The 26,702-nt window shown below is 36.9% G+C and overlaps 2 protein-coding genes across 2 annotated transcripts in view; one reads left to right on the forward strand and one right to left on the reverse strand.

Annotated features, from left to right (window-relative positions):
* nrsn1 (neurensin 1) lies at window positions 1–7,080 on the forward strand. The gene is made up of 6 exons (XM_063485094.1): window positions 1–127; window positions 3,535–3,650; window positions 3,820–3,912; window positions 4,041–4,159; window positions 4,429–4,616; window positions 4,749–7,080. The coding sequence occupies exons 2-6, from the start codon at window positions 3,552–3,554 to the stop codon at window positions 4,850–4,852; spliced, it is 603 nt and encodes a 200-aa protein (XP_063341164.1). The 5' UTR covers window positions 1–127; window positions 3,535–3,551; the 3' UTR covers window positions 4,853–7,080.
* Window positions 6,168–26,702, reverse strand: part of LOC134635666 (doublecortin domain-containing protein 2-like) — a 25,125-nt gene continuing 4,590 nt past the window's right edge. Inside the window, exons 5-9 of the mRNA XM_063485093.1 lie at window positions 26,158–26,307; window positions 23,383–23,437; window positions 22,774–22,951; window positions 12,727–12,797; window positions 6,168–11,350 (exon numbers count right to left, since the gene is read on the reverse strand). Of these exons, the coding sequence (XP_063341163.1) occupies window positions 10,691–11,350; window positions 12,727–12,797; window positions 22,774–22,951; window positions 23,383–23,437; window positions 26,158–26,307 (1,114 nt within the window). The 3' untranslated portion in view covers window positions 6,168–10,690. The remainder of the gene's footprint in view (window positions 11,351–12,726; window positions 12,798–22,773; window positions 22,952–23,382; window positions 23,438–26,157; window positions 26,308–26,702) is intronic.

Raw genomic sequence — 26,702 nt, forward strand, 5'->3', positions numbered from 1 at the left:
GAACGCCTGCGCAGTAGACAGCGTGAAAATGTGAATCATCGACAGAGAGAGAGGGGTGACTGTAGAGTGATGGGACCCGGCTAAGGGAAGAGCAGCGAATGATCACTCTCCGAGCTGGTAATGACAGGTAAATGGCGATTTATCATCACCATTATTATTATTATTTAGAAATATGGGGATAGTGCTGTAGCATCGGTGCGGGTTGTTGTTTTTGTTAGTAGCACACAGAGAATTCACATTTTCTAAGAAGACTCCTTCAGTCGTGTCCTCCTTGCACCGCTGCACATCTGGAAGAAGCTTCCGTGTTGAGAATGTCAAAGAAATGTTTGTTTTAATCACCGTGCATTCATTTGTATCTCATTTTTTCGATGTCGAGTATTTCTGTCTTACTTTAAACTCGTTTCGGGCGTTGCTGTCTTAATGACATGGAACAACGCTTCTCCAATATGTTTCTTCGGCGTATGTCATTTCATGCTAAAGGATTAGCTACTTTTTCTCAAGTGGTTACAACATCAGCCAACTTGATTTGGACGTTTTTTGTGTTGTTTTTTTACGTGAAGTCCACATTTGCAAGGTTAAGCTTCAACGGTGCAGTGGGTCTCAATCTCATAGGGGGTTGGGAGGGCGAATGGATGAAGTCTATTTTCAGACTGGCGTCACATATTACGTCTGTGTGTTTTCCTGCTGGGTTAAGGCTGAATGATTTTCAGCACCACGGTCAGTGGTGCTGATATGTTTGGACCGTTATATCAAGACATTCTGGTTTGATTTGTCCTAACAGCTCTGATTTTTAACCGAGATGGGTTAAAATGTTTGTGTTTGATTTACTTGTATTTTTATGTCTTGTTTTATCTGTTGTAGAAAGGAAACACACAACACCTGATTGAAGATTAGTTAAAGATTGGATGTTGTTTAAAGTTATTCAAGCCATTCTAATTAAAAATGTTTGTTTTCTTAAAAGCTATTATAACAAGTTCCCATTAAAGTTAACAGACTGAATTAAATTTGAATTACACCTTGTTGTTGACTCAACAACTAAGAAAACAGAAAATTAAAACTAACAGTTTTAATTTTCTGTTTCATTGTTCATTTTTCAGGTACATGATATATGAATGCAATATGAATATTCTTCTTTACTGTGTACAATTAAGCTGTGTGTGACAAAGGTAAACGTACTAGGGAAGAGTGTGCCTCATCTGTATGCAGCATTTCAGATAAGAGGCACTGGCTGGGTAGAATAGCAACATGAGAGCTGTTGTTTGCACAGAGAGAGAATGTGTCCTTTAACTACTTACTTATAATTACAACAATGAAGACAAAGTGAACTAACCCTTTGTTGGTATTTGAACTATTTTGTGACTATGGAGTACATAAATAAAACAGACCAAAGTATAAACATCATCAGGTCCACTGATTATGTAATGGTAACTATAAAAGCTAAGTAAAAATAAGCATACCGACAGTTTAAACTAGAGTTGTATAACAATATTAATAGCACTGTGGGTTGGAGGTTAAAAAATACTTGACATGTCCACTCAAATTTCCTCCTGTAAGACTCTTTCATGTTGCACTATCACTGTACACTTTGCATTAGTAAATTGATTTAATATGATTTACTCTACAACTCATCCACATATAATTTGGCTGTAGAACTTTCATTTAAAAATGTTGTTTAGATATTAACTGTAAAGCTTCAGATTATGACTGATAATATTGTTTACTGCCTCTATTAACATTATTTGAATGACTATTACAAAGGTGAACATCAGGTTTATAATATATGTGAAGTGTAACAGGAGTTTGAAGATCACAATCTGTTTCAATTACTGTTAACGTTTTCTTCACTAGGTGGTTAGGTTTGGGCAGCTTAATGTTGTGGTTTACACCATTAACCCTGCATATTATAAATGTCCAGTGTATGCAAATGTGAGCAAGAGGTCCTTCACAAGAGGTTTGGATCACTGATCTACAATGAAACCATTATTACCTAAGAATGATAGCATCTGGGAATGATTAAAAACAAACTAACAAACAAACAACCAATATGTTTTATAAAATGCAATGTGTGCTGATGTGTGTGAGGTGTTATCGTCTGACATTGACTATGATGTAATGCACAATACTATATTATTAATGATTTTTTAAATTTGATATCATAGAAACTGATTGAAAAATAGCATATTTTATAAGATTACTAATTAGTTAAAAGTGAAGTTATTTAGTAATGTGTAATTAACTATGAATTTATATAGATGATTACTATATAATGTTTTTCTTTTAATAATAATATTGTAAATAATTTACTCGCTAGTTTGGTATAATGTGGTTCCAGCTACAAGAGGTATGTAACCCTTGCTATTTCATGTACAATTATGCCTGACGTCTAACTGATGAGTTTTACTATATCAGGCCAGTGGTTTTCTTATGAGGTTAGACACTTAGTTAGTTTTTTTTTCATTATTCCAACCACAATGCATTGTATACCAGTGTCTTACTGGAAAGAGCATGATCACATTTTAACATATATGGACTCAATATTTCATTCCCACAATTATACCCTTTTCTTATTGTAATTCAGTCCAGCAGAAATAGTTGATTTAGTATTAGCTAACAAAAACATGAAGCATAATTGGTTTGTACAGAGCAGAACTGTGCAATGCAGTTAGCTCTCAGTCAGTGGGGGATTAATGTTCATAAAATCTATTCACATATGGTCACAGATATTATTAGTTTTTAACTAACACCTAATAGTTACATATTTCACATATTTCACTGTTGAGGCAAAGTCCAATATGCAGTTATGTTTGTTTATGTTTGTTAATAGTTTTTCTTTAAACATTACAAAAAAGATTTTTCTATGTATGTCAGCACCATCTGCATTTAGCTGAAACATTATTGGATCCAAAGAGTAATATGTCATGCTTTATTTCATAACAGCAGACAAGCAGAATGCATCATTAAACTCAATGCCCTATGGCACCCATTACTTCAGTACATTGTTACATAACAACAGTGACTACATGCTTATGTGTACAAAAGCATAAATGTACTGCACATGTGTATGCAACTATGCGTTTAAACAGTTTGTCCAGAAACTGTGTGTGCAAACAACAACAAAAAATAAAATAAACAAACTGCCTTTTTTAACTCCTACTGCAAGTATGATGTATAAAAACAGAAATAGCCTCACCCATGCGGCTTTGGCTGTGGTGAGCAGAAGGCTGTACTAGCCTTTAGTAATGCCACTGATATCAGGCTGCTTTCATGGTAAATCTAAATCTTTGAATATAAAGATACATCCCATTATATTTAAACCCACACTTTCCTTTTGACTGTCATTTTTTTTCTTGCCTTGCTGAATTGAGAAGTTTTTGAGCTAGATTTTCCCCCATTGAAATGAGGTTTCCAATATTGGGAGATATGTACATTATATAATTAAGAAGAGGTGCAAGAGTTTAGTTTCCTCCCAGATCTCTTGAATTAAATCAGGCTTAAAGGTTACTGGAGATGTGTGTTTTTTATGTGTGTTCTCAGGTAGACAGACGTGAAGGATGACTTCTTGCTCAGAGATCTGTGGGTCAGAATATAGTGAGCAAGTTCAAACCGGTGGGAACTACCAGCAGTATGGAGTTCGCTCCTACCTACACCAGGTAATAGTGTAACCAGACTCAGCACCCACACAAAGTAAGACGTCTCCTATGAAACTCACAAACGGATAAACACTTAAGCACAAAATCACCAAACCTTCATTTCTTGTAAGTTTAGGTTCAAGATGTGAATTTTAAGAAAGCCTGTACTTTTCTTTGATTCCTTATCCAGTTTTATGAGGACTGCACAGCTTCTATCTGGGAACGTGATGAAGATTTTCAGATTCAGAGATTGCCTAGCAGGTGGAGCTCTTTACTCTGGAAGGTCAGATTAACCCTTAGCTTGTTCAAAACAACACCAATATAATGGAACTGAAAATAAACCAAATTATTTACAACTATAACAATATATGTTTTTGACTTTTGTTGTTTTTTGACTTCTTCTTTTCACAGGTCTGTCTCACGTTCGGTACCTTGATCTTGTTTGCGGGCCTCATTGTTGTTTTGGTAGGTTATGCCACTCCAGCCAAGATTGAAGCATTTGGTGAAGATGATCTGCTCTTTGTTGACAGGTATAGAAACAGTACAATGTACGAGTGGGAAAGAATTTAGGTAACCTTTGCTATTCTGAAATAGTAAAGGTTACATAGACTTAAAATGAACAGATCATGAACTTTATTTGAAGTGTTACTTCTTAGTCTTGACAATAATGTCCAAGAACAGTGTTCTAGTAGGACATGCATATGTTTAAATTTAGAAATAACTCTAAATAGTTGTATAAATATTGAACAAAAAGACTTGGTGGCAAATAAATGATTGCTTTAAACTGTTCTTGTAACAGCCATGCCGTCAGTTTCAACCGTGCACTGGATGTTTGTAAGCTGACTGGTGCAGTGCTGTTCTGTGTGGGAGGCACCTCCATGGCTGTGGGTCTCCTGCTGTCTGCCTTTGCCAAAAGCTACTCCAAAGAAGAATTGTTTCTGCAACAGAAGTTTAAGGAGAGGTTGGTAGATCTGCAAGCAACAGTTGGTAAGTTTTCATTCTCTTCTTTCCCAGTATAACACGTTCAAATTAATGTAAGCAGAATAAATGTAAAGGTTGCTGAAATGGCTCTGCGTTTGTATATGAATATCTAAATCACAGTAACTGCTTATGCCACAGGTACTCCAATAATGAGAGCACCAACTCCCGGAGAAGGAAAGGTGCCAGTCACACTTACCAAAGTTCAGAACATCCAGCCAGTGACCACAAAGTCAGAGCCCTGATCAAGGCTAAGATCAAGGCATAAAGTGAAAGTTGTAAGAGGACCGGTGTGTGTATGTTGATCCATGTGTGCAGTTTATCTTTTTAAAAGGTCAGCTTACATAACAGATAGTATTGGTTCCTCATCTTATTTTGTTTGACATTAAAATGAGATTTTAAAAACTTAGAAAGGATGAACAAAATATAGGGGATTTATTTATCAGATGTTATGAAACAATAAAAAAAACACTCACTTTAATATTAAGAAAACTTTTTTTTTTAAATTTCACTGGAAAAGACATCTGCAGAATCGTGACACTGTGCAGTAGTTTCCACAGAGCTTGTTTTCTGTTTGTTTACTGTTGAGAGAATTCTTACTTTTGTAAAAGGCAATGTTGTTACTGCTAGAGGGCGATGGGCAGCACGTGGCATATTTGAAATTTTTGGCCCCCATTCCCAGAAATGATCAAATGTACCAGTTAACACTCATTACCTCTGACTAGTGACCATCAGGATGAGTGCATGTTTGGAATTATTAGCTGTTAAAAGTGTAAATGTACTATATTTACCTCAAACGCTCATCCAGGCTGACAAAGCACGACATCGTTTTATAATACCTTTCTTTTTTTCTTTCCGATAAAGTAGTAACTCAAAGGTCTTAACCTTTCTAAAGGTTCACAGTGTCCTAACAGATTAGACATAAATGCAGATTAGAAGAGACAGTATGGGGAGATTCTGTGTCTATCTTCTGTCTTATTAGGCCAGTGACCTTGTTTCCTTCAGTAAATCTTCAGACAGAATCAATACACAAGAGCAGACAGGCTGATGAAAGTTACATTGAACCAGACAGAGCATGCAGAACAGCAATGATATGTCAGATTACTTTCAACATACAGAAAATAAGACATTCATCATGTCTTCTATCTTTATTTTTAAGTTTTTAATACCTAAACACTGGCTTACCCACCTTTTCCTTTCCATCGTTTCCTTTTCACCCTGTGACAAAAGGCTCATAGACACACACAGATCCATCAGAGCAGACGCTGTTTTGAATCAAAATGCTAATAGCTACCAGACATGAGTCAGTGCTACTCATGAAAATGAAGATGGGTGCATCGAGAGAGACAATGTGACACACAGGTTACATAACGGAGGGAAGATGAGAGCACGTTCAGCTCTCCAATGGGATCGCAGCAACATCGTATTTGACAGCACTAATGGATGAATTAAAGAGATTCAATAAATGCCTTCCTACTATCACACACAAAATTTGAAACTCAATAATTTATATCACAGTCAGCAATGTTTAACACCAGTGAGCTGATAAATTCCAGGACCACATTTTTTACACTATAGAGAATTTGCTTATGTACTGGATGTGAAACTGAAGGAGTGATTATTAAGACGGTTCCTGTTTTATTAATTCCTTTATGTTATACAAGTATTCACACTGTAACTGTAACTTAGAAGCACAATAAGCTGGTAACGGCCATGTTTTGCTGCTTTTTAATACACTGTGTCCACATGTGTTGTACATATATTTATTACAATTACTGTAATCCTACCACTTTAAAAGCTTGTTTTTGCATTGTTTTTCTTAACATGTATCTTTTGTTTCATCATTATAAACAAACCTGTACTGTAAAAAAAATCTGTACTTGGTTAGAACAATTCTACTGTCCAAGATACAAGCTTCAGTTTTTTTTAAACCATATCTCATCATCAAATCCTTGCAGCACAGCTTGTATATTTACTGTATAAGATGTTGATTTGCTATGCTGACTACTATTGTCAATGTAAGTTGACCTTTTCAATATTATTCTACTTACCTCCAATCTTCTTTCTACTATTATTTAAAAAGTCCTGGTGTTAACACATTTACTCTCAGATGCAACACAGAAGCATAGCTGTAACTACAAAAAAAACCAACCTAGTAATAAGCAAGGCATTTCATTTTCAAGATACACAGCCACTGAGCTGCGGGCCTTCAGTACATGAAGAAAAGCCAAGCTGTTTAACAAGCCATTATGGACAAACCTTCTAGTGCGGCCAGGACTTTAACAGGCAGTGCTGGTTTGTAATGTTATGCTGTTTCCTGCTGCATTACAAACTCTAATCCATAATGGATATTTTTTTCTGCTATATATCTAACTTGAAGTCTTTCCTGATGTAACAGTGGATCATCCCACTAAATAAAAAACGATGCCACCCTTATTTGCGAACAGATTGGATAAAGAACACATATAAATCAGTGTCTACATGCAGTATGTCTATTTTTCGAACAGCACAATAAAACTGACATATCGGTGGATCGAAAATGTGTGAAAACTGTATTGCAGCACACTGTGCAGTAAGCTGACAGACTGGTGGCTTAACTGTTGATAAAACTTTATACCTCCCAACAGAAGTGAGAGGTATAAACTGGTATAAAGTGGGAGCAGAAAGTGGCTTAGTTTATGTCTCCCTACAGAATTAAAAAATACTTCACTGTTGTCACAAGGGTCAAATGTTTTTGATCTTATTTTAATCTTTAATCTTCCCTGCTGTTTTCATTTAATATCTCACAGTTGCCATCTATGACTGTGCCAAACAACTGACACTTTTACTTCCTAAATTCCCTGCAGGGTTATTTAAATATACTGTACAATACTAGCTAAGTAGGACTTTGTGTTCTTTAAAATCTGGTGCCTTCCCTTTTTTTCTTAATCAAGAATAATTCTAATTTATGATTATTGATTCAAACCAATATTTAAATAATTATAGATTTAAATTCATTCAAACAATATGTTAATAATGTTCATTTTTACATTGTAGAAGCCCCCCTTGTAAGCAGTCTGGAGGGTGTGTTATTTAGGGCCTTACTGAACACGCCCACATGCATACACACTCAGAAAACACAGAGTAGCTGGTGGAGGAGATAACACAGAATTAATGGTGATGCCAGAAATAGCATCTTGAGGATCATCACCTCAACCAGGCAGGCCTTATGACTCACACACTCCTGCCCCCACCTCCTTTGCTTTCTGAGTCTCCTGCTCTTTGCTCTCTCGTTCTTCCTCCTCCCTCTCAGCCAGGTTCCTTATCTCTCTTGGGATGGTAACTCACAAACACATCGACTGCATGAATCCCAATTTGAACAGCTGCAGGGATGAGCGGGCAGTGGGGCCATCATACATACTGAATTAGATCAGAGTTCATATTTCCTGCCCACAGCTGGTTGTTTATAGTGGATTTATGGAACTTTGTTTCAGGAAAAAAATGACAAATTAAAATCACTGAATGAGAGTGAGAAGAGTGCCTCTCCAAAAATATCACTTTTCTTCCTGTCAGGATGAAAGCAGCTAAAGACCAAAGTGCAGTTTCACTAAGACAGACTGAAGATCTAGATCTAATGCATAATGAGACATTAGTTATAGTAGGTCTCTAAGTCCATATTAGTCTATCTAAGTCTTCATAACAACAACATAATGACCCATGCCTAGAGTTTTAAGGATTTTAAGAATGTTCTGTTAGGAAAATTCAACCAAGAGTGTCCCACAAAAAGTTGGGACGCTGTAAATAAAAACAGAATCCGATGATTTGAAAATCTCATAAACCGATATTTTATTCACCAAAGAGAAAAGAAAACATAGTTGTTTTACTATTTCAGGAAAAATTGTATTTTGACTTTGGCAGCAACACATCTCAAAAAGTTGTGATGGGGCTGGAAATATAAATGCTACTGAAAAAGAAACAGCAGGACGAACATTTTGCAACTAAGTAGGTTAATTGGCAACAGGTCAGTAAAATGACTGAGCATTTTACAGAGGCAGTGAAAAATTGTCCAATTTGTAAAAGAAAATTCAGAATAATGTCCCTGAATGTAAAATTGCAAAGACTTTAAATATCACATCTACTACACAGAATCTGGTGAAATCTCTGTGCGGAAGGGACAGGAATGTGATATTCGAGACCTCAGGCAGCACTGCATTAAAAACAGGATGGATTCTGCCATGGGAATCACTGCATGGGCTCGGGAAAACTTCCAGAACATGTTGCTGATCCACAAATGGAGGTTAAAGAAAAATCTACATCTGTGAACATGATCCAAATACATTGAGTCAAAGTGGAAAGCTGTTCCACCATGAAACGAATTGAAATTTGAGATTCTTTTTGAAAAACATGGACATCACATCCTCCAGAGTACAGAGGAGAGGGACCATCCAGGTTGTTACCGATACTTAGTTACAAAGCCTGCATCACCGATGGTGTGGAGGTGCATTAGTGCCCATGCTTCTATGCAGATGGAATCTTTTTCAGATTGTATAAGACAATACTAAACTGCATACTGCATCTACTACAACAAGGCCTTCTAATAGAAAAGTCCAGGTGCTAAACATTTGGCCTATCATGAAAAGAAAAAGTGAGAAAAGTAGGACTGAAAACTATTGAGCAGTTAGAATCCTGACCTTTTTCTTCTTCTTCTTTTGCAAAATAGTTTTCTCAATTTAAATATTTGATATCATTCTATGTTCTAAAGTGAATGAAAAATGGGCTTATGGGATATTAAAAACATTTAAATCTCTTTTATTTACATTTTACACGTACATCTCAACTCTTGTGGAATGGAGAGTGTAGTTCAATCTCAGTGAACGTTTTAAAAAAGCTTTACGCCTGCTGTAAAATTAATTTCCAATATCATACATCATCATCACTTTTTAAAATGATTTTATTTTTACTATTCCATTGACTGATACATTTCATCACTGAAGTATCAGTTACAGAAGACAAAAAAACTGTCTTTTTTTCCCTCAGTTTAATTTTTGTGGAAGCAGATGGACATTGGCATAGCAGCAACATTACAAAATAATATGACATGAAACTGCCTTTAAAAATTAGACATTGAAAATATGGTTCAGTGACAGAAATCAACATTAGGCGTAACAGTAAGGTTCTGGGCCTCCACTTGCACTTGTAGACTGGGAATAATTCTGTAAGTCTCTGGAACTGCATTACAGGGATGAAACATCATTGTTATAAAAGATATTGACTAATGTGATGTGTTGATCATGGCGTTAGAGGGGACTAAAAATATAATGGACAAAAATCTTGCACGAGTGTTCTGGTTATGTTAAATTTATATGATGCACATCACTTTGATGCTAACCGAATTATTCAGTGACAACTTTAGCCCTACAGATGGAAGCACTCATTTAGGAAGAAGATCCGAATTTTTTATAAATTAACTTACCATTCAAAAACAAACAATAATATATGTCTCGTTAAATACATTTGTATGAGTTTCTATGAGAGGCATAATCATTCTTTCGAAAAATTTCAAAGGATAAATATATTATCATTTCTCTGCATCACTCACTACAGTGCTCACAGACAGTGTGTAAAGAAACAATAAAGCAACCTATTAGTTAAGAACATTTTAATGCAAAAATAAGAATATATTACTATGGATTTTATATGTGTATTCTGTTTCAAACATGAAAGTTATAAAGTTTTGATGTATATGGTGTTTCTGTACTTGTGCCATTTAACAGACAACCATTTAAATATTTAGGTTACATGCTCAGCATTGCAAAACTGCTTTTATATAGGAAGAAAAAAAATTCTCAGAGTGCGCTCTGATCTTGCTTTGTTTTCTATAAATTTCATCTGTCACTTTCATTATATAAATAGATTTTGTAACTTCATATTTTCAGTATAAAGAACTTGGTGTTTTTTTCCTATTCTTTAAATTTTTCACTTTCGTCTTGCCTCTCTTGATCACCATCTTCCCCGTGTGTGCACTCGGCATCTTTACTGGTCCATTTTTTCTCATCTGTGTTGAGCTCTGCTTCACCTTCTACCTCATTATCTTCTCCACTGACCTAAGCATTCACCTTGCTCTCTTCTTCTTCACCTGACTCTTTGGTAGCGCCCTCTTTTGTTTCGTTCTCATTCTCTTCTTGATTACTGTTGCCTCTGCTACTTCTACTGCTATCGTTCTCTTTAGTCTCGTTATCTGACTGAGTCGTCTCTGGATCGTTGCCGTTTCCCATCTTTTTCTGTTCTTCCACTGTGTCTACATCATTAGTGTGATCCGTAGTGCTTTTTTCCACCTCAGTGTGGTCTTTATCTTCCTTCTCGTCTTCCACAATTTTCCCCCTTTCACCTTGAGAAGACATATTGTTTCCATCCTCAATCTCCTTACTGTCCAGAGCCTTATCACTGCTAGATCCATGCTCTTCACCATTAAACACCTCCTTATTCTTTTCTGGATCCTCCTTCTTTTCCTCTTCTTTTACCTCCTCCACTTTCTTCTCATTTTCTGCTATGTCTTCTCCTTTTCCATCTTTTTGTCCATCGATTTCTGTTTTTCCTCCACCTCCCCCCTCTTTTTCACTGTTTGTCTCCTGACTATTCATCTTGTTTTCATTGCTAGGTAAATCACCTTCTTCTCTGCCATTTTCAGCCATTTCTGCCTCCTCTTTTTCTTCTGGCTTTTCAACATTCTCCTCTGTTTCATTTGTATCAGTAGCATCAAGTTTCTGTAATGCAGTATAACCACAGAAGCAATTAATATCTCTAAATATTTTAACAGACTCAGTATGTTGAATTCTTTCTGTGATTTACACTGTTCTGTTGATGCTATGGTTCGTTGGTGCTATCTGCCTTTGTACACCAGCACAGTAGATTTTAAATCAAACATCAAGAATCACGAAACGATAAACAGCAATCAATTATTGCCTTACTGTAACTGTTTAGGAATTACAGCCATTTTTATACATAGTTTTTAAAAGCCTGAAAGTAATTGAACAGTTAACTGACAAGTGGTTTCATGCCCAGGTGAAACCAGTCCGTCCCCTCATCATCTTATCAAAAATTAAGCAGAAAAAGATCTGGAGATGAATCCAAGTATTTGGTATCTTTTCCCTCGAATTCTCAATGTGATGTCCCAAAGACATGAAAAAAACATAGACAAAAACCTATGAGACCTATGCACTGGCCAGCTCAGCAAAACCAAAAGGACTGGAACACCATCGTTTGTTGGTTACGAAAAAGGCCTTCACGACTTCTAGACCAGTCAAGAAAACTATCAAGGAGCTTAGTCTAAAATGAAGAGATGCTTTCATAAATGGAAAGAGAAGGTGCAAATCAGTGGTTCCACTGAAGAATGGGAAGAACATATTAGACTTTTAGCAAATATCTAAAACAGCCTACACAGTTCTGGAACAACGTTTTCATCTGTTCTTTGGTCAGATGAAATCAAGAATCATGGAAAGATGGGGAGCATGGAGAAGGAAAGGAATAGCCCATGTTCCGAAGCATACCACATCATCTGTCAAACATGATGGACACATGGGAATGTATGGCTACCACTGAAACCAGGTCACTAGTGTTTATTTATGATGTGAATGACAAAGTAGCAGGATAAACTGTGAAGTGTACAGGGTTGTACTCTCTGCTCCGATTCAGCCAAATGCTGCAAAACTGATCAGACGGTGCTTCACAGTGCAAACTGCAAAACCCAAGAGTATGTCAAGACAAAAAAATCTGATATTTTTCAATGACCAAGTGAGTCACCTGACCCCAACCAAATAAAGCATGTTTTTCAGTTAACTGAAGAAAAAGCAGAGAGACCCACAAACAAGCAATTACTGAATGTGGATGGAGTAAAAACCTGCCATCTCAAGAAGGAGAAAGAACAGCATTTGGTGATGTCCATGGGTTCTAGACTTCAGGCCGTCAGTCAGGTAGACTACAGACTACCACCACTGACTTTCATTATTAGTATTAAGAACAATCCTATTTAAAAATGCTTTGTTTAATAACTTGTGAGTCTGAAAATGAGGGATTATGTATAAAAATGACTGTAAATATATATGTAAAATAAAAAGAGAGAGTGAGTAGTGTATGTTTATACCGCTTCAGCTCCATTGTCTTGTAGTGTTTGGCAATCAGCATTTCCTTCATCAAACTTCTGTTCCAGTTCATCTAGAAAAACAGACAATTTTAGCTCTGCATGCAAAATCAGAAGCTCATTTTACAGAGAGGTATTTGATTCCTTAAAGTACAGAAAAAAACAAGTTAAAGCATGTTTTCCACTTGTGTTCCACCCTAATGTGCAATATTGAATACTGAAAAGGCTTGTTGTGGCCAGTACAAGATAAAGGAAAGGTAAATAAAGGGTGTCCTACTATCCTGGTATAGATGCAGTAGACTTAACTGGACTCATTCAGAAAAAAATATGTAAAATACAGTAAAATAATAATAATTGACAATGTTAATGATTACATGTAAAAAAACTCATCAAAGTTTAAGTAGGGTTTTTTTTTTGTCAAAGCAGATGAATATAGTGTCACACCTGTAAAAGCCTGCCCTCAAATCTTGTCATTCTTTGGGCATAAAAGAGCCAAAGTGTTCCTTTATGTGCCCACTGCTCATCTTTTCAAGACCCTGAAACCAAAATCTTCGCACTCACTGCAAATTAATTCATTTTACAAACCCAGAAAATCTGTCCCATAAATATGGGTGCTTTTATTCATCCTTCAGTCAGAGACTTGTTGAAATTATTCAGCTTTTATTCAGCAGATGTTGCCAAATTTGAATAAATGCAGCACAAGAGTGACACCTGCTGGTCTAAAGGAAAAGCACCCAAGATAATTTGTTGCAAGTAAACAACTTTCCCTAGACGATGGGAAGTGTGCAGGAGAGAGCCAGTAAACATTTTATAAGCTCATTTAGTGATCTAAATTTTACACTTAATGTCTAACATTGTCTTCATCTTTATTATCACCACTGCAGTAATCATCCTAATCATCACCACAGGTATGCAAGGTAGATGGTTTTCTCCTTTAACCATTGCTTTTGTATGATACCACACAACAAATATGATGACCCATGATAATCATCCAACAGACTAGAGGCCTGTAGAAGAAATCCTCCAGTTTCCCCTGAGGAAACAACGTTTCATCATTCACAATACAAACAACTGTAAAGTGAGACTGGGATCCAGGAATTTAAATGAAGACATCGTACTACAACTCCAAACAAGCTCAGCTCAGCAAGGCAGTTCTGTTGGAGTGTGAAAATGGATACGGGGCTTTTCTATTTTCATGTGAGCATGTGCATCAAAGACCTTGGAGTAATTAACCCTAAACATAAGAGGAAGACAAGTATACGCTCTGATAAACAACATAATTACACACTTGTTTTGAAACATTGGATGAGACTGAAATTTCTAATCAGGAATGAAAAAAAGAACAGTGCAATTAATATCTTTAATATTAGTTTTCCTTTCTACACATACCGGTTAAGGAAGAAAAATGACTCTGGTAGAGATTAGAAGAGTTTATGGAGACATTTAATGCATTTCAAATGCAAAACTGATTGAAGTTTAGCCATGGTGGGAGATGAAACGTTATGGTAATAATAACAGACCTCTTTAAGAATATTTTATGGAAATCACCCCGCATTCATTAGGAGTGAGGGCCAAGCGATTGAGTGTAAGCAGTAAGCAGAGGAGGAGCTGCTATGACTCTAAACATCTTAACATGATTTAAGGATGAGGAACAGGCTCATGAAAATGCTAAATCAAATTAAATATGATATTTAGAATCTCCCCCTTCTTTCTCATTCCAGTATATCCGGAGAGTCTGGCTTTGCAAATGGTTGGACTGCTTTATGTATGTGTGTGCAACTGAGTGTAAAATGTGTCTGACTTTTCCTTTCATAATCAGGCAAACACACACACTCCCTCCTCCACAAGGCATAAGCAGACAGAGCACACCCACATTTCAGATGATGTGCTGCATCCATTAGTAAGAAGTAAAATTGTATGCAACTGCAAGCAGATATAATTACTCATATAAACGACTCTTGCTGGCATTATCTTGGAAGGTAAAGTTACAGATGATTGTCGCTCCAGAGAAATGCAATAAAACACAACTCAAGATGAAGTGATAGGCTAGATAGATTGCACACGTAAACACACAAATACAGTCTGCTTTTAGCGATGCAGGTGTTTTTTGCTGATCTAAATCCTGAAATGCATTGTTAAAAAGTTGCCAAAGGACATTTCACCAAATTCAAGTCTTAGCACAGTAGCAAAGCAGGTATTTTATTATTTTGCCTACCAGATGCAAAGGATTTATGAAATCATGTGATGTCTTAGAAGGTGTAGTGAAGAGGTTAATACAGAATTTAATAATCAAACATGAGCAAAGAGATGCATTCTACAAGAATGTTTCAAAGATTTTCCACTCCTTCGGGAAGCACTTTAAAGTCCAATAAACTTCTCCACAGGACATTTTTAACCACTATTGCAAAGGGATCTGTGAGTGAGTCGTGTAATCTCTACACTGTTCTTTTTGTTGTTCTGCAAATTATTCTCTAATTTGTGTTGGGACTTTTTAGAAAACCCATTAACCCAGGTAAAACTCTTCTTTACCTTGTTTTTTTTAACCAAATCTTCCTTACAGAAAAAAAAAACTACTGTGCTCTGTCTAGTATCTGTGGATACTAGGTAGGATAGACATTTGTTATTGCAACATTTTCAGTGCTGATGATCACCAGGCATAATAACCTCTGACAGGGTGACACTTGCAGTAGGTTGTAACTCAGAGCAAAACAAATCACTGCTTTACACAGTAAAGCCAGTTTCTGCTGATCTCTTATTCACAAGGGGGTCACTCTGCATGTTTGATTTAGCGAGATGCCCTTCCTGACACAACCCTCGAGGGACTCGTGTCTCCTCTCAGGATCAAGCTGGAGCGCTTTTGTTAAGCGAGTGTGTAAACTACTACACTGTGGATGCACCACACTACATCACACAGTGTGTGCTTTTATTTATTTATTTGCTTGGCCTCCACAAGCCTGGTCTACTTTAGCATTAACTGTACTGCAGCTAATAAATTCTCAAGTCTAGAAATACTACTTAATGGACCTAAATCACTTCACACATCACTCCTTGTATTTCACTGGACAGTACAGTAAATTGCATATTTACACCCAGATGATTTAATCCACTCAGCATGTACCTGAGTTATAGTTGGGTGTAAAACAACATGCACAGTGATTTGGAATGCTGCCACTCTGCAAGTGCGCTCCGGTCACTGACCAGGGTCCTGTTAAAACATGCAATGACTGTATGGCTACATGGGAGACCCAGCTGCTGCTGGCTTTACATAAATCTGAAACACAGAAAAGCTGAACAGCTGAGAATAAAAATGGTTGACTGGTCTAACTCTTTCATTCTGTGACACCACACTAACATGACTTGATACTTATAATGCTAATGATTTGTAAATGAAGATTTGGTGACTCATATGTCACTTACTCCAAATCAAACCTAAAGACTTTACTCATAAAGACAGCTGGAATCTCCCTTTGTTGGTATTATTAGAATGGTAAGATCCCCCAGTTTCGGAGCTTGACTCAGTACAATGGATCACTAGCTTGGCATTTGTTGCCATTGCTAAATATTATTGTTATATAATGGAAGTGCAAAACCTTGCCATGTCCTTTTAAAAGATATGGTATATTGAAATGTCTTGCATTAAGAATAGACACAAGCTGTCTACACTGTGGCATTAAGTATTTCTTATGTATAGCCTTTATCTTTGAGATTTGTTTCCAAGATACATCTGGAAAAAAAATGCCATGCACTTTTGTGTAGAAAATTCCTCATATCTCCTTTAATGCGCATGTGCTTAGATAGCTTTGACATTAAATCAAAGAAAACCTTTGCTTAACAATGTTGCAACCAGACAGCCAAAGTAATATTTATAAAGGTCACAGCTTCTGTTAAATGTTTAAATAATTCATGGAGCTTTTTCCCCTGCACTGTTCTCAAAGTTGCCTGAAATCTTGCCATTGACCGTTTTCATTAAACAAAGGTTTTAATCTGAATGAATGTCTAAGTGCAATATGAACTCATATTAAAATTTGATTTCTTTTCGTTTCTACACAACTGAAAAAAAACATGAGAGCATGACCATTTTATTCCAAGTCCAAGTACTTGTGCTGTTGAGTTGTAATCATCAAATCTAAGAAAACACTGAACGCAATTCCTTTCTCTAATAATTCAAGCACGGATAGTCTTCTGTAAATTTATTTAATTACTAATTGATTAATATCTTTTCTGATAGTTGTTCATGTTCTCTTTATCCTCTAAACTACATTGTATGGATTAAAACTAGAAGAAAAGACAGAAAAACACATTTTAAAATGCATCGTTGATGCCATTTGCTTGCATTCCTAAACCTCTCTTTAACAAACAATATAAACTTTAGATAACCACAAATGTCAGTTATTTACCTTTGCCATTTACAGTCTATGTCAAAGCTGTTTCAGTCTCTCAGACTAATATTAACCCCACGAAGACTTGTGATCATATCACAATCACTCACACCAAGCTCTGAGAAATGCTAAAAAAAGGCAAGCCTGAAAAGTAGAGATTGAACCTGATAGACATGAGGAATATTTGTGTCAATAAGAGTGTCACACATCACCTTAACACATCACCATCACAGCCGGTGCTGTTGTATGCCACAGCCAAAACACTTGTTAACAGATGAATGTGGCAGATTAGTACAGCTTCCCTGCTCTTTAATCCAGTAATCCTGCATCAATGGGTCATGAAGAACCCTTTTCTGCTGTAGTTAAAAGGAGGAGATGAAAGGAATAGAAGAATCCACGAAGAACAGACAAGCATGGCTGTGTTGTCGGAAATTTGACATATGAGCGTGTGCACAAATGCACATAAAAACAGGCATGTGCGCGCGCGCGCGCGCACACACACACACACACACACACAAACCACACGTTGTAAGAACTTAGCAAATGAAAAAAAAAAGTGGTGCCATCATTCATCCCTCACTGCTTAGCCTCTTTTTTGACACAGGCACGCGATTTGAGATGCACACTCTCTTTGTGTACATGTCTCCTGCCTCCTAACACTGGGTTGAACCCTATTTCACTCTGACAAGCATTATAGATACATATGCTAACAGGGCTAATTCCCCCCAGCAGAATCACATTTTATGACACCAGAGGCTGAGGTTTGATCTGGTTGGTTGACTTGTTCATACGCAAAGGCATGCAGAGACAAGCATAATCACACAAACACACATGCACACAAGCTCACTCACTCATGTCCAGCAATTTTTATTTCTCTCACATTCAACTTTCAAATAATACAAAGAATGGTTTTGTTCCCTTTCTTATTTAAAACTGACTTCAAATCAAAGCCCTTTTGAGAAAATGTATGCTGTACATCCTTCATAAAACATACATAAATACAACAGAAATTCAACTGGCTTCTGCTACCTTCAAAAAGATAAAGTACAAGAAAAGGAGGGAGCCATGCTATTCAGACATGAAGGTTCTGTGTAAAGTGTATGCCCTTGAAGTATTAATGCAAGTGGAGAAATCATGTGTGTGAAATTCAACATCTCTAGATTTATATTTTTAAATAAAAGGCATGATGAACCATGTTGAAATACTGGCTGCTCTGTAAGTAAATAGAAGTAGAAATAGAAAGCCCATTTTTAGCTAAGCTGTAACTAACTACAAAGTGGAAAACAATGTTTGGCTTCCACTTCTAATCATTATTTGTACTGTAGCTTGCATTACATCCACTATTTATTGCATTGTGTGCTATTATTTCTTCCTACAAGAAAAAGCATCCTGGATTAAAAGTATTCCACAAAGAACTATTTAATCACACAAAAAGTTCTTGGGGGAACAAAATAAACATAACTTTTCAGTACCACCTGACCCTTTAATTAGTGCCCCATCCACCCCCCACCAACAGTGCTAATGTAATAAGTAGGCATGTACACAGCACGTAAAAGTTCAGATAATCAGTAGAACCCTGCTCTGCCTTTACCTTTCCTCTCTCTCCTCTAGTGCATACCTTTTTATCAGTAATTTCTTCTTGAAGTACAAGGCTCTTTTGTTGATTTTCAGAGCAGCAATTTGGCTCCAGCGAGGGGCCCAGGCAACTAAAAATCTGCTTTGATGACTCTAAATGGAGAGATTATCCAAATGAAAGGCAATTATCCAAACCCCACCCATCCCTCTACCCGTTAATATCTCTCTGAGCTTTTTTTTTTTTTTTATTCCATCCAGTACTCATGCTTCATCATCCCTTGGTTATTCATCAAATTCACTGTTTGATTCCACCTGTTTTCCCTTTTCCTCCCTTCTCCACCTCCATAATGTTCTACTCACTTCATCATCTCAGCTTTTTATTCCCTCTTCTGTCCTTCTTTATCCCCAATCACCTGTCTAAACACATCCTTTTCTCCTTTTTCGGTTACGCTTTTCTTTGTCTCCCCTTTTGGTTCTGCTGTGTTCCCCTTCTTTTCCCAGGAGAGCCATTAACTGAATTGGCCACAGAGGCCATTTAAGAAAGAGAACACTGATAAACATCCCATTTCTATTTTGAGGCTAGCAACAACTGCTAATTGCTTCCATTCAAGCTGTTTTTGAAAGAAAAGGCTAACACTGGCTAAATTGGACCAGTAAGTTTAAAAGAATAATAAAGACCAAACCAACAAGCCATGTGTCTTTTTGGTTAAGTCTTTTAACCCACAGATACTGGTTATGTTTCATGCCTTCACAGTATAGTCTGGGTTAATTCCCTTCATATTAAGTGTGTTTTGAACTACAGGTCAATTTAGAATGTCTAAAATAGCATCTCTGAAATTAACAAATTGTTAATAATCCTTAATTAATGTTTCAGAGAGCAGGAAGAATGTATTGTTTAGGCTACTGGATGGTATCTACCATCACACAATAGCATGCCCTGTTTTACTCAACACATGAAAACATAACAAATATAATGAATTTAAACATATTTTATCAAAAGCGGAAATCACGAGAACATTCTGGAACTGTTGGGAGTTATTATGCCTAACCACTAAAACCTTACGTATGTGGCATTTTCACATATGCTTCCCACATTCACTGAAATGGCAGCTCAGCTGCATTTCAGTGAATACTACATAACTGCATGATGCTTGATTTAAATATCCTCCTCCTTATATTTTATGACTTGAGAAAGGAAATCCCAGAAATACGACACAACAGGTTCTGGTGCAAAAATCTTTGAGCTCCCACCTCTTCCAAACAATCTTATCACTGCACTCTCTTTGTAAATGCCAAGAGTACTTTTTTAATGCCAAAACCCAGATCGCACTGGCATAAGACATTAGCAAATTTGACCTTATGTCTCTTGGCTGGCTGGGAATACTTTGGTGAATATTGATATATATCCAAAATCAATCACAATTGTATGGGTCAAATTTGACCCTGAACAGCCTCAGGGTACAACAATTTATAGTATACTATACAATTTTTAAATACATCTCGTGTATTTTGGGTCACTTTATAAAAAGTCTTAAAATTCAGGTCAAAAGCATGACATTTAGGGTACGTTTTCTGCTGTCAAATGTCAAAAAAGGCTACATTTGACCTGAACAGGATGCAAGGGTTAAGCTGGATGTCTTTGTTACATTAAGGTCAAATTCATTTCATTCATTCCAAGTTTGCTGAACGAGTTGTAACACCTCCTCTCCCTTCTCTCTGCTCTCACTCACCATTGTGTTCCCTCTAATGAAACAGCAAAGGTAAAGGCTTTACAATAAACGGTGAGTAATGGGGATTGGTGAACACACACACACATAGACACACGCACTCAAAAACTAAACTCCATGTTGTAAACACAGTGAGTGCACTGCAGAGGGAGAATCTCCAGTTACAGGGTCACTCGGTCTCATTTGTCTTTTTTTCCCCGCTGTCATCGGTTTGCTTGTCCTTTCAGTCTCATCCCTCACTCCAAAGCCATCTTTGACAAATACATTTATAATGAATTGATGCTTTTATAATCATATAATATCTTTTGTCTTGGTTCCAATGTTCCAACACATCAGAGATCTGAAGTGTGGGTTTCATGCTTTGTACTTTCCACAGCCTCTGCCAGTCTGGCAACCTTTTGGCTGTGTTCCTTTTGGCACCAGAGCGGGGTGTATTTACCTCATGCCCGGCCAGGGCAGGATTTCCCAAAGGGAAAATAACACCAAACACCTCTGTGCTGCTTACAATCACCATAAAAGGTGATATGAACACTGTGTTCCTGTTGCAAAGCCAAATATTAAAACAACACTGAATTTAACCTGCCTAAGATGATAGGCTAAAGGGACATTTTTATTGTTTTTGTTGTTGTTGTGTAAGCCAGTATTTGTTCATGTTTCATTTGAGAACCCAAAAAACAAAACAAAACAAAAAAAAGCAATAAATAAAAAGAATAAAGATGTCTTTGGGAATTAAATATACTGCTTAGAGTGAATTCAGGACCATGGACAGAGACAAAGCAGGCTGCCATCGCATACACTCTGTCTTTCTATGAAACCAAACAAATAAGGAAAATATTGTGTCTCACTAACATGAAAGGACTAAGAAAGCATTGTACAGGTCAAACGGTGAGGACTGCATGAGAAAGTGAAATGTCCTCAAAGCCATTTAAAGATCTCTTATGTCAGATTTTGTTTTCTGAGATGTCTGTCTGTTAACGTAATTTTTGCTCAATGTCATCCAAGGGGACCAATAATGCAGTATGCTTTTCTGTGCCTGTAATATGACGTGCCACACAATCTGATACAGGCAATTTTGAGGGTGACATTACAGGCTGCAAATGCAGTCACGCACATACCGACACAGAGAACACACACACACACACACACACACACACACACACGTTCCTCAGTTCTCTCGTTTGATGCAAAAAGCCACCTCCTCTGAACCACAGTCACAAAGTCTCCATGCTCTTTTGGGGGTTTTGCTGTCAAATCCCCTGCCAGAGAGCAAACAGGCAAAATCTATTAAGAGCCACAACATGACGTAATGTGGTTCATACCACAGAACCAGTTATAACAAGGTCAGCAGCAGTCTGCAGAAGATTTGCTTCCCTTTGACTGTAAAAACTGATAATCATAAAGACAATGGATGAATGGATAGATGGATGAATAATAATAATAATGAGATTAAGAGTCCCAGAGCAGTAAAACCTCCTAATTTCCAAAAAAAGGATGGCAGGTGCCAAACTTTCTGTAGGACATTATTATATACGTATCACAAGAAGATGACGTAATGTGTTTGTTGTAATAAAGGTTAATGTCATCATGTTAGACCTACTTTTAATATTTCATGCCAAATATTTTGCAGAGCAACAGTGCCACTGTGTGGACATTTACGAATGCAGCAGGTTACATAAGATTCCAGTGACAAAGCATTACATCATATTTTTGTGTATGTTAAACTCTCAGCAGTACATAAGCACCACTTGTGAAACATGGGATGGCAAATACTTAAAGAAGTAGATTATTCTGATACCTTCCACTTGCACACATCTACCATACTCTATAGATGAAAAATGAATACAGAAAGTGGTGATGATGATGATGATGATGACAGAATCACAGGAGCATGAGTGTTGCTAACTATTGGTTCTTGGGTATATTGTTACCCATGAACTAAACTATTTTAGTTCTTGGGTAATAATATGTCAAACACAAACTTTGATTAGATTCCTTTTGTATGATTTTCATTCACTAGCTCATTTTTATTAAAATGTGACTTTTTTGACGAAACAAAAAAATACTACTGATTATAACTCTATGTTTAAATATATATTACAAACAAACTACTTAAGGATATAATTACAAATGCTAGCCCAGAATAATATGAGCAAGAGGAGATATGACATTAAACTATATTTTTTATCCAGTGTAGTCAAAGTAACCCTTAAATATAAACCTATACTATATACAGTAGCAATGCTTTCCTTTCTTTGACTTCGGGATGAATACGGCCCTGCTGAGCTTAATAGCCACCATGAAAACAAACAGGTGTAGATATTAAAATTTCACTTCTATTCACGGTGATCTTTTTCGTGTTTTTGCATTACCATTGTCAGATGCACCAGGAGTCAAGCTCTGTCTGCTCTTAATCTTCTTTAAGGAGAGCAGTCTGGCCTGAGAAATCTCTCTTACAATGGAGGACAGGTGTTCCTTGTTGTGGCTTGGAGGCGAGGCCTTAGGAGACTCTCCATCTCCACTGTCACTGCTCTGGACCATGGACTTACCCTGCAGAAAGTAGCAGTCAGATTTAGTTAGTAAGAAACTTCTCAAAATCATGACGATGGAGAGTAAAAAAAGATTTACGTCTTGGGTTTGCTGCATCAGTTTATTCAAAGGTGGGATTTTGAAATGAATCGTAACGTTTTTTTTAGAAAAATGACTAAATATTTTAAGATTCATGATGAAATACAATTCTGCAAGTCCACTTGATCCTAAATTTAATTCAGGCTTAAAATTTAGGACCGGGGAGTCTAGACCACCATGTTGTTACATCAATATTTGCTAGCCATCCCTAAATAATTAAACCAGCAGAATTTTTCAGAGAAAATTTTTTCTCTGTGCTTTGCATGTTAAAGAATCCTGGAAAAGTTTTGGATTATAAAATATAAATAAATAACAGCTCACAAAATATTGGAAATGGTACGTGGAGTACTGACATTTTCACTCTGTTTTGAGAACCTGTAGATGGGTGGCAAAGAATAAGATTTCATTCTGTGAAAAAAAGAAAACAGACAAAAAGTGGTGACATATATATTTGATACTGCAAAAATGATTAACGAATATTGACTTACATACATGAAACCCATACATAAAGCACTGAAGTGTAATACATCTGAACATGACGTGTGCAGGTATATATATATATATATATATATATATATATATATATATATATATATATATATATATATATATATATATATGTATATTTAGTGTGTACATGTGTGTGTGCATGTACATGTCTATACATAGGAATAGTAGTGGTAGAATAGTTATTTTAAGCTATATAGTTTATGTCTTGCATATTTCCACAACCATATCCATAATCACATACTGTGTATGCTACCGTTGTATGTAGTGTATTATCTTACTTCTTTTTTATTTGTTTGTATTTTATTTGTATTTTTTGTATTTTCCTTCTGATATCTGTACCTGAGCTGAGGTAATGCAAAAATTTCCCCGTCGTGGGATCAATAAAGTCTTATCTTATCTTATCTTATCTTATCTTAAATAACATCTGTTCACAAACTTCCTAATATCTATGTTTGTTTTTTAGTCTGTCTATACAGTGGCTTGCAAAAGTATTCGTCCCCCTTGAACTTTTCCACATTTTGCCACATTACAGCCACAAACATGAATCAATTTTATTGGAATTCCACGTGAAAGACCAATACAAAGTGGTGTACACGTGAGAAGAGGAACGAAAATCATACATGATTCCAAAAATTTTCTACAAATAAATAACTGAAAAGTGGGGTGTGCGTAATTATTCAGCCCCCTGAGTCAATACTTTGTAGAACCACCTTTTGCTGCAATTACAGCTGCCAGTCTTTTAGGGTATGTCTCTACCAGCTTTGCACATCTAGAGACTGAAATCCTTGCCCATTCTTCTTTGCAAAACAGCTCCAGCTCAGTCAGGAGCTTCTGAACGTACCAGTGAACAGCAGTTTTCAGATCTTGCCACAGATTCTCGATTGGATTTAGACACCGGACAGGTCAGGGATAAAGTTATTGAGAAATTTAAAGCAGGCTTAGGCTACAAAAAGATTTCCCAAGCCTTGAACATCCCACGGAGCACTGTTCAAGCGATCATTCAGAAATGGAAGGAGTATGGCACAACTGTAAACCTACCAAGACAAGGCCATCCACCTAAACTCACAGGCCGAACAAGGAGAGCGCTGATCAGAAATGCAGCCAAGAGGCCCATGGTGACTCTGGACGAGCTGCAGAGATCTACAGCTCAGGTGGGGGAATCTGTCCATAGGACAACTACTAGTCGTGCACTGCACAAAGTTGGCCTTTATGGAAGAGTGGCAAGAAGAAAGCCATTGTTAACAGAAAACCATAAGAAGTCCCGTTTGCAGTTTGCCACAAGCCATGTGGGGGACACAGCAAACATGTGGAAGAAGGTGCTCTGGTCAGATGAGACCAAAATGGAACTTTTTGGCCAAAATTGAAAACGCTATGTGTGGTGGAAAACTAACACTGCACATCACTCTGAACACACCATCCCCACTGTCAAATATAGTGGCAGCATCATGCTCTGGGGGTGCTTCTCTTCAGCAGGGACAGGGAAGCTGGTCAGAGTTGATAGGAAGATGGATGGAGCCAAATACAGGGCAATCTTGGAAGAAAACCTCTTGGAGTCTGCAAAAGACTTGAGACTGGGGTGGAGGTTCACCTTCCAGCAGGACAACGAGCCTAAACATAAAGCCAGGGCAACAATGGAATGGTTTAAAACAAAACATATCCATGTGTTAGAATGGCCCAGTCAAAATCCAGATCTAAATCCAATCAAGAATCTGTGGCAAGATCTGAAAACTGCTGTTCACAAATGCTGTCCATCTAATCTGACTGAGCTGGAGCTGTTTTGCAAAGAAGAATGGGCAAGGATTTCAGTCTCTAGATGTGCAAAGCTGGTAGAGACATACCCTAAAAGACTGGCAGCTGTAATTGCAGCAAAAGGTGGTTCTACAAAGTATTGACTCAGGGGGCTGAATAATTACGCACACCCCACTTTGCAGTTATTTATTTGTAAAAAATATTTGGAATCATGTATGATTTTCGTTCCACTTCTCACGTGTACACCACTTTGTGTTGGTCTTTCACGTGGAATTCCAATAAAATTGATTCATGTTTGTGGCTGTAATGTGACAAAATGTGGAAAAGTTCAAGGGGGACGAATACTTTTGCAAGCCACTGTAATTAAGAAGCTCTTCATAGTTGTGTGATGTACGTGCCTATAATATCTATCTTTAATCATAATCATTTCAAACAGAACACCTTCATACAGATGGAACATGTGTGAGGATTGTAGTTTTCAAGAGAATTAAAAGCAGATTTGTAGCCCTAAAGGAGTAATTAGTTGCCCCAGTGGAAAAGATCTAAACACAAACTGTACGGTTTCCAAGAAGCATCCCTGGTCACCATAGTATTCTATTTTTAAAGTTCCACAGCTCTTCATGAATGACTCAAGACTACACATAGTGATGGATATTAACGGTGTTCATGACTCACTGCTATTCGTGTGCAATTCTATTGTAAAAATGCTTGTTTTTATTTTTAATGCAGGCTAAATCAAATGCAAAATTTCAAACCTAATGACATCATTTTGCAGATCTTAGATGTGTGACAGTTTGGTATATGTCAAGTCTTCATTTTTGTTTTTAAATCAAGCACTCAGTGTTAAGATAAAGTGTTACTTTCTTTACCCTCTGACTCGCCTCGTCCCTCTGGGTTTGGTGAAGAGCAGATCACTGTAAGGAAGCTTCTTAAACTTTTCTCTTCCCACAGCCACATAAAGCTGACCGCTCTCTAACTGATTCCCCTCAGTCACCTGTTGGCCTTCATAGGTAAAGAGACTAGAACACACAAAGAGAATCAAAAGCCTTATTGTTTACATCATGTGCTTGCAGCATTTTTCCAAAGTCAGTCCCATCTGTGTTACTGATTGCTTTCAAAATCTCCATGTGATTGTTTATTGAGCTGGTTGAAAAATGAAGCATACCGACTTCTGTTGTGCCAGTAGAATGTATGTTTCATATAATGTCAGAGCAGATAGACTACAAGTTAAAAGTTTAGACACAGCTTCTCATTTAATGGTTTTTCTTTATTTTTCTGACTATTTACATTATAGATTCTCACTGAAGGCATCAACACTATGAATGAACACATATGGAATTGTATAGTAAACAAAAAAGTTAAATAACTCAAAACATGTTTTATATTTTAAATTCTTATATTTGGTGTCTTCAGT

The sequence above is a fragment of the Pelmatolapia mariae genome, linkage group LG10_11 (genome assembly GCF_036321145.2).
Source record: "Pelmatolapia mariae isolate MD_Pm_ZW linkage group LG10_11, Pm_UMD_F_2, whole genome shotgun sequence".
Lineage (NCBI taxonomy): Eukaryota > Metazoa > Chordata > Actinopteri > Cichliformes > Cichlidae > Pelmatolapia > Pelmatolapia mariae.